We start from the raw sequence: 17640 nt of genomic DNA, 5'->3' as shown, positions 1-17640 counted from the left end.
ATCAGTAATCAGTAATTGGATTACCTTTTCAAAGTACGTATGCCATCACTACATTTAGTCCTTCATTTGTGCTTACCAGATTCCACACAACTCTGATCACCAGTAAAAAAGTAATTAGTTATTTTAATTAGTTACTAGTTACTTCTCCAAAAAAATTACTAAGTTACTAACTGAGTTACTCCACTATTAAAGTAACCAGTTACCAGTAAAAGTAACTATTGCGTTACTTTTGTGTTTTATTTTGTGAAAAGCTGTATTTAAAAATAATAGCTTAGAAACCTCAAATATTAGAGAAGTACACAAGGAGTACAGAATGAAGAAAGACTGCAGTGGTCTATTCTCAGTGCAGCAGTGACTCTGAGGTGTTCAAAAAATCCAACAGCACTGTGTATCATCCACTCACACCAGAACAACACATACTAACACACCATCACCATGCCACTCTAACTACAGTGTTGAGAATCACCCAGCACCCAAATAATAACTGCTCTGTATACATGCCAAAAGTGGCAAAAAGTGTTTGCCATTTAATTAATAATTGTGCAACAACGGACTGGATTAAAAAAAACACACACACATTTAAATACTGTCAGCTACAAAAAAACAAAAGCTGTGTTAAAAAAAAAAAAGTCAGATAACAGCAAAAACTCTTTTTCGGAGGCTTTTCATGTCACCCTATGCGTCATTCGCACTTTCTAGCGAGTCATTCTGAGGACGAGTGCTGTCAGAATGATGTAATTTCCTGTAATTTAATGGCAACTATAAACATTTTTGACACATTCTATAAGAACCTGAAGTACTGTCACCAGTACAAAGTGCAATACATCAAAGCTAGAAACACCCCTTTTCTACCTCTTATTTTCTCTCCCTCACCTTGGGTGTTCAGACTGTACGTTCAGCTGTATTTATATAGATAGACCTCTTTTGAGCTACTTCTAATGACATAAAAAAAATATAGAAATAAAACATGGTCAACCAGCTAAATTACAACATAAAAGGCAATTTCTTAGACCCTGCGCAAAAGTATTGCGATGCTCATTGCTACCTTACACTCTGTGAGCAGTCTATTTTCTTATGTCTTGTGCCTGCATCGTTTAAAAAGCAACATTGTTTATAAATATATCTAGCCGATGGGCATGCAGGTCTGGATGTGAGGTTTGTTCAGGTAAATTTCTGGCATATTTCTATCTTGGTAATGCAAAACACATGTGCACCATTAACTAAATACAACCAAGACAACAGTCATTAGTCAGGTTCATTGCTATCTTGGTGTGCTTTTCCCATCAGTACAATAGCACAGACACACTGACATGCCCAAAGTCAAGCTGCACAATTGGAGGCTCACCTGTAGAAAAGATATATTCACTATATGTTTCACTATATTAAGAACTACAAGACTGTAAGTATTTTCATACATACGAATTATAAGGCACATTACGTGACACTAGTAACGAACAGGGGTGTCGCCATGTTTTCCTTCTAATTCAGCAGTTCTCGCCACTGGGTGGTGACAAAACCGTAATTCTTTAAATAAAAATTTTCTTTTAAAGTCAAACGAGCACTGGATATAAATCTACACAAATTTCTCCCCTAAAAACTGATTATTTGGGTGAGTAAAGTGCTTCCGTTTATTTACAGTAAGTTTAAATTTCCAGATCTCAATTAAGGCTGGGTGCAGCAGCATTAGCATAGCAGCTAATCGCTAGCACTAGCAGCAGTTAATGGCTAATGTCGCCCGACAGCGCTACACTGAGAAACTCTAAGTGTTCTAGTAAGCCATGTGAGATTAGCTAGTGGTTTGTCCTACATAGCTTTTAACAGCTTTCACAGTAAACACGCAGACTACAGTCCTATATACTCACCTCTCAATGGCAAAAGAGCTAGCACTTAGCATGGTTAAAAGCTAATGCTAATATTAGCATTAATATAAAATTAATTTATAAGGTGCACCGGATTATAAGGCGCACTGATGATTTTTGGGAAAATTTAAGGACCTTATAGTGTGAAAAATATGATACACAAATTGTCAAAAATTTTCAAATATCTCTTTTTTATATTCTTTCTCATTTGAACCCTGTGTTTGAATAAACCCATTAAACCTGCTCCAATTTTGTGGAATAAAGTCTTAACATTCATTTAAATTTAAGAACATTTTGTTTTCTTTAATTTTTTTGGAGGTACAGCAATGATATGAGGGTTCACAGAATTTCTGACTTGAAGTAATAACAAAAAAATTGACTTAGGCCAGTCAGCTTTTCACTGAGTTTAACATCTTGCAGGCAGTCCACCAGTAAGAGTTTCTCTTTATAAGAATAATAAAAACAGCACAGAAAGCATATATTCATTGCTACCAACATCTACCCTGGGTTGGCCTAAATTCAGGCTGTCACCTACACCGAATTTCAACTGTCAGAAAGCATAATCTCCAGTGGATTGGCTATTTGGCAGTCCATTAGCGGCTATAGCCCACTTTGTGACCCATCCATCATGCCCTGTGATCTCACCAAGTGAAGAGCTCTAAGAAACCGAGGTTCCTGCGGGACTGCTGCCTGCAACAGTTTGTGCAGAGGTGAGATGTTTAGGCCTTAATACATTAAAAATGAAAACTGATGTCAGAAGGGCTCCACACAGTGTAATTGCTGGTTAAATGTTAGCACAGGATTGCCATCACAGAACATTGCAAGTAAGCCCTCTGACTTGCATCACAGTATTATTATTATTGCATTGCCAATAGAATGGGTAGCCCATAAAGAAGTTGAGTTCTTCTTATAAAAAGAAGCCCATCGCTACAGCCCACCTGTAAGGAGACCTCTGGTGTAAAATGGACTTTTGTTGTAGTAAAACATGATAAACAACATGATACTTACCTTTGATGAATAGCACACCTCAGCCCTCCCACAGCGTTCCGAGATCCAGAAATTTTAACCGTTTTTCCAAACACCCTTCAGACTGGGTGACACAGGGCATAATTTGACCCAACAAATCATTTTTTCCACTGTTATCCAGGCTTAAAGTAGCTCCACATCTCCTTGCCAGAATCCGGAGAGCCCTGACATTTAAAACGAGGCATTGATAACTTAAAAAGTGCACAAGAAGCTTATTAAAAACACTGTTTACAACCTATAATGCGAGCTTCAGCTCCGAGCGCCGCCATCACTCCTGGAGTTATGGGTGAAGCTACTTTGAGCCTGGATAACGATGGAAAAGGCGATTTATTGGGGCAAATTATGCCCCCGTTTCACCCAGTCTAAAGGGCGTTTGGACAAACTGTTAAAATTTCTGGATTTCGGAACGGAGAGAACGGAGGTGTGCTATTCATCAAAGGTTAGTCCTTTTTTTCATGTTTTACTACAACAAAAGTCCATTCTTCTTTAATAGGTCCCACCAAGGTCCCACCCTGGCCCCATGGGCAGTGTACCTAGTTTAACCCCTCCTGGTCCCTGATCTGTGACCCTGATGTGGCCTATCACTGACATCCATATGTAGGGCTAATGTGTGGAACCCATGCACGGCCCTGACCACTGCGGTAAAACCTTCTATGAGGCATTTCTGGTGCACACAACACAGTGCCATGAGCATGTAGCATAACCTTACTCACAAGATAACAACTCACAAATTACACTTAAAGTGTGGATGTTCCTAAGCTATCCCAAGAGGTAAGGTGGCATTCCATCTAACAGCTGGCGAAATAAAGCAGCTAACAGTAGGGTTCAATTGATTTTTTTTTTTTAAATTACATGAAAATATAAGACAGCAAATAGACTTAACTGTTCTCAAAGCAACTACTCATTTAAAGCTGAATTTTAAACGTTTATAGCTTACAAATAGCTTACAGCTTTCAATACCAATAAACTAAATGTCATACGGTTATATAAGCTAACACCATCACACCCCTCAGACATGGGGGATTGTTGCCTCACTAAAAATAGCTTCTATACTAAGAAAAACCTGTAAAGTATATAAGTAGCATGTTAAGATGATCAGTCTCTCTAAAAAAAGCAAGATTTTAGAGGTGTATAATGTTCTTACACAACAATAACTAGCAGGCCAGTTTCCTCTGCTAAGAAGCGCAGAAGTGCTGCATCGTTAAAATGCCAATCTGCCAAAGTCAGAGCACACCTGGCTCTTACAGGGAATAGCAAATGACACACTAATTGGTTTATTAAAAGTTAAGCCCGAAACACATCTATGATTAATTAAGAGAATTAGAACATACCATGTGCTTTTTGAGCCAGTTATTTTCCTGTTACACACACCCTAAATCAAGCTGCACGGTACGCGATTGACAGCTCATCTGTAGATTGCTAAAATAGGGCCTTTTGTGTAAAAGAAGTGTATAAAAATTTCACTATATTAAGAGTTAAAGTACACTGTAAAGAACCCTGTGTTTAAATAAGTCAATTAGAATTGCAATTTTGTGGAATAAACTCTTATTTTACATTTACATCCAATCAGACATTTTGTCTGTCATTTTTTGAAGGTAGTTTTTTTTTAAATAAACAGCAATATATTGCTTTTTAAGCATTACATAAATCCACACTGAGGAATGTTACAGTTCTGAAAGATCCATACCATATTGAGTAATAAAACGTAGTCAATATGGCGAGTTTTCCTTTTTCTTAACAGTCCAGCAAAGCTGCTTTGCTCATAAGTGGGATTCATTTCACTAATTACCTGCATCTGGCCCTCAGTATACAGAGTACAGTTACAGTGTGCATTGGCCTCATAGTGTTGATAGCACAACCTGACATTCTGGAGAATGCTCTTCTGTTAAATATTGCATGTCCACAGGAATGTCGCAGGTCATCTTAGGTTAAAAAGAAGGTCTCGCTAAATGCGCTCTTTGCACAACTACTTCCGCAATCTCATCAGTGCTGCTCCAGCATTTCCAGCAAGTTTGGCTTTTCCAATACACTCGCTATGGCAGTATTTTCAGCTGGTGTTTACAAAAGCTTCTAAAAATGAACCTCAACGTCAAGGAGACTAGTATAGCTAACTAGCTTGCTATGTGCGTTACTGTTAGTTGGGTTAGTTTCTCCTGTTGTCAAATGGAAGTCTTGCCTTAAAACTGTAACATTTAATGTATTACATGTGATGCCTTTTTACCCTGTTGTGCTAAAATGGCAAATAATAATAATGCTATCTATAATAATAATGATAGTAAAAATAATCATTTAAAAAATAATTATACAAATGCTAGCTTTAATAATAATAATAATAATAATAATAATAATGCTAACTGTAATAATAATGATAGTAAAAATAATAATCATTATAAAAGTAATTATACAAATGCCATCTATAATAATAATAATAAAAATGCTATCTATAATAATAATAATAATAATAATAATAATAATAATAATAATAATAATAATAATAATAATAATAATAATAATAATAATAATAATGCAAGCTGATGGATCATTCAGGCAGGTATGTTTAGCTGATCTCCTCTCCCAAACACTTAGCCGTGGAGCCTGAGTGCTGTAACGTTAGTTATTCCATTTAAAAAACAGTGGCACTGCATGCTTTGCCAGTCGTCTCCAACCTTCTGGCAGTTTTGGTTCAACCAAGTAGTCTGGTATGAAATGTTTGCTACAGACCTTTCATACGGCGAAATGGTAAAGTGGTCCCGACTGACGTTTATTAGCCACTGTTTATTAGAGTCAGTGTTCAATGCACATAACCCCCCGAAAACAGATTAATTATAAATAGAGTTTAGTCTGTTGCCATTGGCAGCTTCTTTTCCATTGGCTTTTGTCACAATCTATTTGCATACTGGATGTGTCCAAAAGTTTCTGACACTCACCATCAGTGTGTTGTGATTCCCCCTGGGCTACCTCAGAAATAAATCAACTTCCCCTTTAGTTGTAATAACTTGATGTTTTAATTCATGCTTACTAAAGTTTTCATTCCCCATTACTTAAAAAAATTGAGCGAACAGGCTACCTTAAAAAAAGTAAAGTAAACTCAACTTATCTGGTTTTACAATATTTGTGATTGTGGCATGCATTCACTGTGGCATTGTTTCAATAAGCTTCTGCAATATTACAAGATTTATTTTAATCCAGTGTTGCATTACTTTTTCATCAAGATCTTGCCGCAGCATTGATGATGGTAAAGTCTGACCGCTGCACAAAGTCTTCTCCAGCACATCCTAAAGATTCTTAATAAGGTTAAGATCTGGACTCTGTGGTGAACTCTCTCAATCCATGTGTGAAAATGATGATCTCATGCTCCCTGAATCACTCTTTCACAATTCCAGCCCCATGAATCCTGACATTGATGGAATAACCTGGTCTATATTCAGTATATTCAGGTAGTCAGCTGACCTCATTCTTTCAGCACATACTGTTGCTGAACCTAAACCTGACCAACTGCAGCATCAACCCCACATCATTTACTTACTTAAATCCAGGTGGAGGCAGTGTATATACTGAACACTGATATAATCCTGTCCCTATATCATCTGAACAATTTTTCAAAGCTTTCTCTAGTGTTTGTAATGGTGTGGTGTTGTATTAAAATATAGGTTTTACTGAACACTAATGGTGTTCACTGCTTGTGTTAATGAAAAAATAAAAAAACAAGAACTATGCAAACATTGCTACTAGCAGAATTTCCGGTATTTGCATATTCAAAACCAGTGAAGACGTATTCAGGAGCTGTTGATTCACACTCTGACAGTGCGTGTCACTGATTACTGTTCTATTACTGGAAACTCTATGGTGATGTATACAATCTAGATAAAACATTGTTTGTTCTGTCTTTTGTCATTCTTAAAAAATGTTATATTTAATTCACACTTTAATATTAATGTAATTGCTTTCTTCTTCTCTACACAGGTATACACATCCACATTCCTAGAGGAACCAGCTACCATGATGTCCTTAAACAGAAATACAGCATCTTTGAATGGCAGCCAGGTCACGGATGAGTTCTTCTACTCTTGGTGCCAAAATGCGGCCGTGGCTTCTTTATTCTGGACAGGATTCGGGGTGCCCTGTTTCCTTCTGGGCTTTCCAGCCAGCGTGATGGCACTTTATGAGCTTCTCCAGAGACAAAGACAAAAAGTGGCCAATGACATGTTCATGATCAGTCTTGCCTTCATCGATTTGGCTTTCACAGCTTCCATCCCATTCTTTTTATGCAATTACATTATATGGAGGAATGTTCTGATTGAGTGGATTTCTTACTTCATATACAGCTTCATAATGGTTGGTAGACCTCTCTTTATGGCTTGTGTTTGTGGAGATTGTCATGTTGCTGTAATTTACCCCATAGCATACAAGACCAATAAGAAACTGTTAGTCATTAAAAAGATTATCTGTATAATCCTTTGGTTCATTATAATGGGCTTTGGCATAGTTCTGTCGTCCATATACTGGATAATCATATCTCCCATTTCCTCCGTTCTTTTGCTCGTCTCTCTACCAGTTATTTTTTACTGTGATATTTCAGTTCTTCTAGCTCTGAGAAAAACAGGTCCAGGTGGAAATGGCAGCATCCATCCTCAGAAGAAGCAGGCCATTCATACTATATTAACCAGCTTCATCATGTCATTCATTGCCTACCTGCCACCAACAATTATTTTGTCATTTGGAAATATGTTACTAACAGAAAACGAGCGTTTGTGTTCCTCAATGTTCTATGGAGCTTGTTTCTCCATGGCAGGAAGTGTCATTATGCCTATTTTATATCTGAATAGTGTGGGGAAGTTTGACACTTTCAAGAAATGGTGGAAGCCCTGAAACAACTTTTTTTTTTTTTCATTTTCTTAAACTCCACTGAATTTCTTTATATAATTGTTTATATTAAAACTGCTAATGTTTCTTTAGCTTGTAAATGTCTTATAACATGAGGGAAATGTTCGAAATAAAACTCATGCACAATCTCAGCTGTTTATCGATGTACTGGATTGTGTGCCGATTTTGATTAGCAAAATAAAGTGGTCTGACCTTGAGTTTTGCCGCTGGCAGTTTATAATCATCATCATCTTTTTGTGTTCTTCGCACAGGAAGCAGCTGCAATCAATTAGCAGCTAAATTTGATGGCTACATATCTGCTTTCTGCAGAGATACAGACGGTATATACTTTTATTTTCTGTTGTTACACGGAGAGGTGATTACAATAATCATCTAACATCCTTAAACATCTATCAAAATACTGTATAAAAGACACCATAAATGTTAAAAGTTGTCATTCTTAACTCCATCTTCATTCACTACCTATTGTAATCCGCCACACCTACTTTCTGATCATTTCATATTAAACGGTTTATGGTCGCATCAAATGCAGACTGAAGTGGGTGCTGATTATGAAGAAGCCAACTTTGCTAACCCAACATTTCAACAGGCTATGTTGTGTTAATTAGAGTTATTTGCAGCATAGCAGACTTGCTTTTGAACACACCATATAAAAAACATACTGTATATCCACTGCCTTCTAAATAACAGAAGCTGTGTCTATGTTTGAAGGTTCTAAATTTAAATCATACATATTACACTACTCAGTGTATGTCAACAGATCCACCACACTAAGAAAAATAAGTACAGATTTGTACTCAAATGAGTACAAAGCTTGTCGCTTGGGCTCTACCTTATATTGAGGTACAAAAAAATACCTTTTAGCACCCATATTTTTTGTACCAGTAAGGATTTATAAAGCTTATAAACATTATCATCAACTGCATATGTGTCAAAACTGTCTGGCTTTCAAATGGAAAATGTATAATTAAAATATATATTGTTTATTAGTACAGTGATACAGAATTGTGATAATGTCCCTTCTGGCTGGTTAAATGGTACAAATCTGTACTTGCTGCTGTTAGGAAAGACTTTGTACTTTAGAGGGAACACATCTGATTTATGAAAAGTCTACCACTGAGCACAAGAAAGTACTTTTTTAGTGTGACTGTGACACCAGAACTTCTAATATAAAGTAAACAATTTAACATAATGTAAGATTCATTGCTGAAGATTACAAATACAGTTTACACTGCAAAAATAGAAGTCTTAGCCCACCTTAAAGTAAAACCCTCATAATTTTACAAGAATATTCAGCTTATTTATAACTGTATTCATCCTTGTTTTAAGTAATTTAATCTACTGAAAGATGTCTTATCTCATGGGCAGATATTTATGTTGTTTTAAGCAGTATTTCTTGACAAAAAATAAATAAATAAATAAATTAAGCAAAGTTATCTGTAAATACAATGGGACACTTTTAGCAGATTAAATCATTAAAAGAAGTACACAAAAGTAAGAAATGTCTTATTATTCTTATAAAAATACTCTTATAATCTCAAAATGAGACATATTAGATATTTACAGTCAATGTCATTCAATGTTTTCATTGTTTTTTCATCCAGACTAAAGGAACACATAAGGAATTATATAGTAAAATTTAAAGTGTTAAAAAGTAAAAAGGTAAGTGGCTCCTATCTGGGATGCTGTAAACTCGCAGATTCTGATGCTGGTAATTCTGATTATATTATCCTGTGCAACAGAGGAAACTCTTAGTCTTCCTTAACTTGGGCGGGCCTGATGAGAGCCAGTTTCATAATAATGTTTTTTTTTATGGTTGTTGTGACTGGGAATTTCAGAGTTCTTGACATTTTTTCGAATTGAGTGACCTTCATTTCTTAAAGCAATTTACTTAAAATAATTAACTTAGTTGAGTAGGTCTTGCCATAATATGGACTTGAACATCATTTAACTATGGCTATTTACTGTATATTATACAACAGTTAGTTCCGACCTCACAATCTGATTGGTTGAGAAGTGATCTAGCCGTGATGATATTTCGTGATAACATCACGGCCTTCTCACACTAAATTTGTATCTCTCCGCTGACGCATTGCCGAGTAACGGCGTATACACACAGGACACCCGCAGCAGCGTTAGCTTAGCACAGACTAGCGCTCAGCCGTGGCACGCTCGCCCACAGCGCAGGCTCGTCTTTCGTGGAAAAAAGGGAACGAAAATCGCTCGGTTAATACCGTCTTACAGCCAGAACGCTAACCAGCCAGGCTAGGCTAAGCTAAGTTAATGCTGAGCTAAAGCAAGCTACGCTAACCTAACCACAGTCCAGCCAGCTAGCTAAAACCAACACCACCCAGGAAAATAAGCAGAAATGCTAAAATTCGCGTTTTTCACATGAAGATGACTCCACGGAGCAGGAGAGGAGAGTATTAGCGTTATTGCATGGTCCTAACGTTACCATCTTCACTATTCCCAATTTTGCTTTCAAGCTAACTTTCGTGGTGTTAGTCTGCCTGAACCATACACTGTATGTAGTTAAGTTGTGGTGGAACTACTTTTTGTCGGAAGGCTCAATCCATATTAAAGCATATTCAAACTGAATTTCTTAAAGTTCTTTGATTTATTTTCTTTATTTATTTAGTAAAAAAAGAAACTGTTGTATAAAAGCAATAGAACACTCGAGGTCGTGTGTTATCACGAATAACATCATGGCTGTGATGATCTATGGTACTCGCCTTCGGCTCGTGCCTGCGACCAAATCACAGCCGTGATGTTATTTCGCGATAACACACTTATTTGATTGTATTTATATGTATCTTTATATTTTATATTTTATCTTTTTTAACTTTGTGTATTGTGTAACCTGCTGCTGGATGCCAAGAATTTCCCCCCGGGGATCAATAAAGTATCTATCTATCTATCTATCTATCTATCTATCTATCTATCTATCTATCTATCTATCTATCTATCTATCTATCTATCTATCTATCTAACTTTACCTTTTCATGACACAACTGATCCTCTCAAACACAAAAAATTCAAGTTATCATGGTTGACATCAGTGAGCTATGAATGTCCATAACCTTTTATCGAGCTAACTGGTAGCCCCTTCCTTTTGGTACATATTGAATAGTGCATACTTGGAAGACCCCACAAGACCTGTCTGAGGTTTTGAAGATGCACTCACCCAGTTGTCTAGCCATAACAATACAGTCCTTGCCAGATTTGCTCCATACACTTACCCATTTATTACCCAAGAAGTAGATACAGAGGTGGATAGCTCTCATTATTTTATAAAAGCCCATTTCACTTGACCTGGCTTTCATCTCAAGGTCATTTTGTAGGTCAGTTATTTCTGGCAATCCCTCTTGAAAATACAAAGATTTTGCAGACAATCCGAGTAGCAAGGGAAGGGTTCTTCAATGCTGTTTGCTCTTTAAATCATCCTCTGCCAGTGTATCCAGGAAGATATGCATATGTTTTCAGTATGGATGTTTGAGATGTTGATCAGCATTCTGTCCACGTTCTGGAAGTGGAGTTGCCTATTGCACTTTAATTGGTATGTCCACAAAGCAAGTTTCGCTTCAAAAGGATTCACACCAGTAATAATGTCTGACAAGTCCCTGTCCTTCCCTGCCAACACGCTGTATTCTTTATAGCTTCACTTAAAAAACGCTGAAGTCTCTGACAGCAAATCAATGCCTCACTGGAGCACCTTCCCACTCCTTAACCAGCACACATGAGAATCACATGCTGATTCATATTCATATTTACCATTAATACTGCTTAAGTGAGGAATTAAGTAAGCAGTACTGAATAGCTTTTTAAGTGAACTCAAACCATATGAAATCAAAATAAAAAATAAACTGATATATGATAAACTGATGACGAAAGGCAGCTTTATAGAGATCTGGGGCCTCATGTACTAAAGGTACATGAGAAACTCATCATTTTTAAGTGGTCTCTTATTTTTTTCCAGAGCTGTATATATACATACACTACCAATCAAATGTTTTAGAACACCCCTTATTTTTAGTTGTCCAGCAGCAAGGCTATATGGCAGACAAACTGCTTTTTTATTTACTTATATTAGCAATGACTTTATTACTGCACTTCACCTGTCAGACCTTCTTCTCTTCACTGCTGAAACTGAGAATAAAGGTGTTGCCATGTGGGTTAGACCTCAGACCTCTTCCTATAACAGTTTTCTCCAGTCTTCAAGAGTCTTTTGAATGTGTAGGAAACAGTACTCACCACTCTTTGGCTCATCTGTAATTTATCTAAAGAAAATACTTCTTCTTTTTAATTAAAAGTTATCTGTGTTTCAAAGACACAGTTGCTCTGTCCTTGTTGAATGGCACAGTGCTTCTACACTTCTCAGCAGAAGAAAAAGACCTGCGCATTCACACCGTATATGTGCGTGAGCAGGTCATTTACTAGAACAGAAATTATATTTTATTTTCTATTCTGTTTATTGTCGATGCAATGCTGTGTTTCCATGCGTGTATGTAACAAGTGGGTGTGTCCCGATGTTGCGCTTGTGTGGCGCACCTGCATATCCAGTGTAGGAATGAACATCTGACTGATGACTGCTGTCAGGGTTCATATCAGTCAGTGGATCATCTGTTGTCTGCTGTCAAGGTAGCAACACTCCAGAAATTAACCTGAACACACCTCAGTTTCAGACCACTATTATATATTAGCATATATATATATATATATTTGTAAACTCTGTCTCTATTTTAATGGCACAGGCGCAAGGTGTGAAAATAGACAGTTGGTGGGGGGTAGACAGCAATGAGCCCCCGCTCATGCAGCTTTGCCATCAAGCGGCCGGCGCTCAGAGGGAGCAAAATTGGCCCTGTTCCCTCCGGGTGGGTAGATGGCGCTCTCTCCCCACATCACTCCTAGGGTGATGTTCACAGCACAGGGCATCTGTGAGCTGATGTACCGTAACCGTGTCGCTGCGCTTTCCTCCAAACGCGCGCTGGCTGCTCGGCAATACTGCATCAGCAGCAGCTCGCAAAAAAGTGGTGGCTGACTTCACATGTATCTGAGCAAGCATGTGTTAGTCTTCACCCTCCTGGTGTGTTGGGGCATTACTAGTAATAGGGGCAGTCCTAGTGAGTGGGTAGGGTAATTGGCCGTGTAAAATGGAAGAAAAAAAAAAAAAACCTTGTGCAGGATGTAAAAAAGGGCCCAAAGACTTAGTAAATGAAAATCCATTTTATTTAAATAATTTAAATCCATTTTTTGAAGCTTAAAGTTAACTTACCAGCTATAAGCTATTAACCAACATTTATTTTTTTCTAAAAAACAACCCCCTCTTCTTCTAAACAATATGATTTTTTTTTGTTTGACCTAAAAGCCCTGACAGTTCCACTGAAAGAGGTCAACATGATCACTAATCACTGTTAGACAATCAGACTTATTTACTTACTTATCTGACATTATTCCATTGGGAAAGTAAATCAACCACTCAGTCATCACCACTGTTGTGTTTATGGATCATGACGGGTCAGTGTAGACATTGAGCAAAAGCTAATGAACCTTCACCCACATGTGGTGGCGGTGTTGTAATGTACATTAAGAACCTCGCTGCGATTTTGGTCTCACCCTCAACACCACTACCATTAATTCAGCACAGGTCAGGAACAGGTTGTGCCTGATTCAATCCATTAATGACTCAGATGTTTTGCTGCTCTGTAATTAATAGTTTTGTACATATTTTTTTATATATCAGTATTAGCATGAATATTTGCATACTTCAAAGGCATTCATGTGAGATACTAAATATTAGACATTACAAAACTGTGTTCAGCTTCACTACTGAGGATCACTGCCAGTCCAAAGATTGCTATTCTGAACACGGTAAGTCACAACAATGTACAATGTGTCTTTATTATAGGTAAGAAATAAAGCTTACAGTTCTATGTGATGCTAATTCAGGTGGATGTACACTTTTATCAAAAAGACTCATGTTATATAGCACTCAAACAATGTTTTTTGAACTACCTACATTAGTATGATATGGTCTGTAAAAATCTAATATGTTTTTTACATTATTTTTTTGCATTTGGATCACATAATGAGTTCAAAATCCTTGAAGAACCCCCTTTCTGTAAGAATTAAAAAAATGTAGAAAAAAATAGCACACCCAGTTAAACATTCCAGTCTTTCTTAAGAAAAATAGACCTATAAATATTTTATCTTCTTTTAAACAATATCTATGGGTAAATGTGACACAAATTTTGAAAACGAAAATATGAAAAAAAAAAAAAAGATATGAATAAGATCAGGACAACGAATGCTCCAATAGGTGCCATTCCCCAAATTGGAAGCAATTTTCTCAACTCTAAAATCAAATGTGAAAATTTTTCCCATCTTTTCACTGAGAATTCTTCCCGCTGTGTGATGCTTAAGGGTTTCTAGGATTAAGATCTGGGCTTTTATTCCTTTCTGTACTTTTATTCGTTGGTGAGATTACTGGAAGGCTTTGGGTCATTGTCATGTGGCATGGTCTACCTCCAATTTCACATCAGTGTTTAAACAGTTGGACTCACATTTTTTTTTCAAGCACCCACTCATACAATACAGAATGCACATAGTGTTTTTTTATAATGGAGAGCTTGGAGAGAAAACCATGACATGCCCACCTCTATGAATCACAGTATGTACAGGTTCTTTTGTTCAAATGTTGTGTTTGGTTTGCACAACACATGTCTTTTTCTTGTTGTAGCCAAATAATTCAACTTTGGACTCATCTGGCTAAAGCATATTGTTACAGAAATGGTTGGTATTTTTAAACATGTTTAAAAAATATATAGAGAGAGTTCCCTTTTTTATGAGTGTATGTACATAAAATGTATTCAATATTGAATATTAGCACCAGCCTATAATTTCTATATTGAAAGAAATTGAAGTTGTAGTTTCTTTTGCATATTTTATGCATTTCTACAGTTTTTTATCTATTTCTTTTTACAGTCTTGATACTGGAGTGTACTGAAGCTTGGAATACACCATTGTTAACTACATCAAAAAAGTTTTCCTCAACAGTTTTCCTCCATGAATTCATCATTATCCTCCAACGCCAGTCAGGCCCTGAGCTTCTTTGAAAGATGCGGCCGCTATCACTTAGGTCCTCTTATGTGGTCGTGGTTCTGCATGTTCTCTTTTTTGTTCGCTGCTCCAGTTAGTGTGAAATTACTCTGGGAGCTTCATCAGGCACGCAGACATAAAATCACAAATGACTTCTTTTTGCTCAATCTTACTGTCATGAATCTGATTTCTACAACTCTCATGCCCTTTATCATTTTTAATCACATCGTGTGGCGCAGTTTAAAGTTTGACAGGGTAACAGAGTACTTGTACCATATATCACTGTCTGGAAAACCTCTCTTTATGGCTTGTATTTGTGGAGACGGTTATTTTGCAGTAGTTCACCCCATAGCCTACAGAAACAGTAAAGAAAGCATTGGCAGAAAGAGCATATCTGCCACAGTCTGGCTATTTGCATTTTCTTTCAGTTCAGTCATGTCTTTTGTGAACTGTACATCCATAACACCTTTGGTCGCTGTTTCAATGTGCATAGCGCTGCCTGTTATTACATTTTGTAATATTTCAATAGTTTACTCTCTCAGAAAACAAGATTTTTCTGGACAGGGCTGCAGTACTCCACAAAAGAAGAGGTTTCTTGAAACTGTCATTGCCAGCTGCATAATTAGTATTTTCGCCTATGTACCTCCAGTGATCATTTTTCCGTTAGTAGAGACCTTGCCACTGCTAACAGAAGAACTCAGTTGTAATTTGGTCTACGTTGGAAAGTGTTGCTCCATGTTTGGGTGTATGAGCATGCCTGTTCTCTACCTGTACAATGTACATAAGTTAGGTCTTTGCAAATCATGGTGGAGAACGCTCTGGGCATGACCTGTTCCTTAAGAGTGATTGACTGGGCAGACTGGACTTCCCTTGAATGAATTTGATTATTGCACATTTAAATGGTTTGTTTGCACTGTATTTTGACAAGCTTCATTTAAAACAGTCACACCTTTGACATGTGTTCTATGATACAGTACTGATGTATTAAAAAGCCCAATTAAAGCTGAATCTGTATGAACTGAATATTGCCTATGCTCTGTTACTCAGCCTAGTTGTACTAGTTGGTCAATAGTTCGCTATCTAAACAAAATTATAATGTTTACTGCAGCACAGTCATATTTAAAAAAGTATTAAAACATTATGTGTCACAAATAAGTTAGAGTCCGAACAGATAGTATGGCTAATCATTCTATAAATAGTCATTACAGTCAACATACTTACAACAAGGTAACTGATAAGTGTGATGTAGCCCAAACTAAATTATCATTGCATGTCTAGGGGTTTTTACAAAATCTCTAAATGTTAGTGGGTGCTACAAAACCACATTTATGTCATAATTTATGTTTGAATTATTTTTTTTTTATTAAAATGCTTACTTTTTAACCGAGCACACAATTTGTTTTCTAGTAGAGTTATTCCTTATAACCCAACTGATAACTTTATCAATTTAATGTCACCAGACATTAAAATGTATTAGAAATATCATGTTCATTTTGGTCACAATGTGCTCACTAGCTTAAAAACGTATGCCTCTCTCTCACAGTGCTGTAGTGTAGTTAGAGTTAGCTGTGTAGTTTGTATTAGCTGTGTTAGTGAGTGCTACAAATTCACATTTAAGTCACAATATTTTCTACAATACAATAATAATACAAGCAATTGAATCATGGATTGTTTGTATTAATATTTTTTATTTTTTATATGATTATTCCTACCTCTGTAAATCCAAACAATATTTCTGGAGCTAAAAATGTTCTTTACTATATGATGATATTAAAATATTTGGACCTTTAAGCTTTATTTGTGTAATATTGAAAGATAAAGGTAATATATAAACATACAAACATAAAAATACATAAACACCAAATGAAGCTATAGCAGCTAGCTAGGTATATAACCGAGCACACACAAACATTTTTCTAGTAGTGTTATTCCTTATAACCAAACTGATAACTTTATCAATTAAATGTCACCAGACATTAAAATGTATTAGTATTGTCATGTTCATTTTGGTCACAATGTGCTCACTAGCTTAAAAACATATGCCTCTCTCTCACAGTGCTGTAGTGTAATTAGCGTTAGCTGTGTAGTTAGGGTTAGCTGTGTAGCTAGCGTTAGCTGTGTAGCTAGTATTAGCTGTATAGCTAGCATTAGCTGTGTTAGTGGGTGCTACAAATTCACATTTATTTCACAATATTTTCGACAATACAATAATAATACAAGCAATTGAATCATAAATTATTTTTGTTACACTAAAATTCTTATTCTTAACTTAAATCCAAACAATATTTTTGGAGCTAGTGTTGCTAGTATTAGCTGTGTAGCTAGTATTAGCTGTGTTAGTAAGTGCTACAAATTCACATTTATTTCACAATGTTTTTCACTATGCAATAACAATGAAAGCAATCATATCATTATTTGTTTGTATTATTACTACAATGCTTATTCTTAACCTCCAAACACTATTATAGAGCTGGAAATATTCATTATTGTATGATCATATAAAACTTTTTGGACATTTAAGCTTTATTCAAACAATATTGAGAGATTAAGGTAATATATAGACCGTTTCAATGAGAAAAACAATAACAAAGCTACTGCGCATGTCTGTTCCTTCGACACTTCCGGTGGCGCTATTTTCAAGTATACAGCTGTCAAAATGAGAGCGCATATTTCGCTCCCGAACACAAAACAAACACGCTATAGTCAGAAATTAATCAAAATTGATCAAACCTCTTTTCCTGATCCTTTTGATAAGGATTTAAGAGGGAAGTTTTTT

General features: G+C 36.4%; 2 protein-coding genes across 3 annotated transcripts in view; one reads left to right on the top strand and one right to left on the bottom strand.

The window, feature by feature from the left end:
- The window catches only part of adcy2a (adenylate cyclase 2a), a 231342-nt gene that overhangs the window by 131938 nt on the left and 81764 nt on the right, over positions 1 to 17640 (bottom strand). The window lies entirely within an intron of this gene.
- LOC125802499 (C-C chemokine receptor type 9-like) lies at positions 6862 to 7760 on the top strand. Its single transcript, XM_049480740.1, has one exon. It carries the CDS (start codon positions 6885 to 6887, stop codon positions 7752 to 7754), a length of 870 nt encoding a protein of 289 aa, XP_049336697.1. The 5' UTR covers positions 6862 to 6884; the 3' UTR covers positions 7755 to 7760.

This window comes from Astyanax mexicanus, chromosome 6 (assembly GCF_023375975.1).
Source record: "Astyanax mexicanus isolate ESR-SI-001 chromosome 6, AstMex3_surface, whole genome shotgun sequence".
NCBI lineage: Eukaryota > Metazoa > Chordata > Actinopteri > Characiformes > Acestrorhamphidae > Astyanax > Astyanax mexicanus.
Note: the sequence above shows the minus strand (reverse complement) of the source record. Positions and strands in the feature narration are given on the sequence as shown.

Excerpts from the sequence above, each read along its gene's own strand:
- LOC125802499 (XM_049480740.1), top strand. The coding sequence starts at position 6,885 with ATGATGTCCTTAAACAGAAATACAGCATCTTTGAATGGCAGCCAGGTC.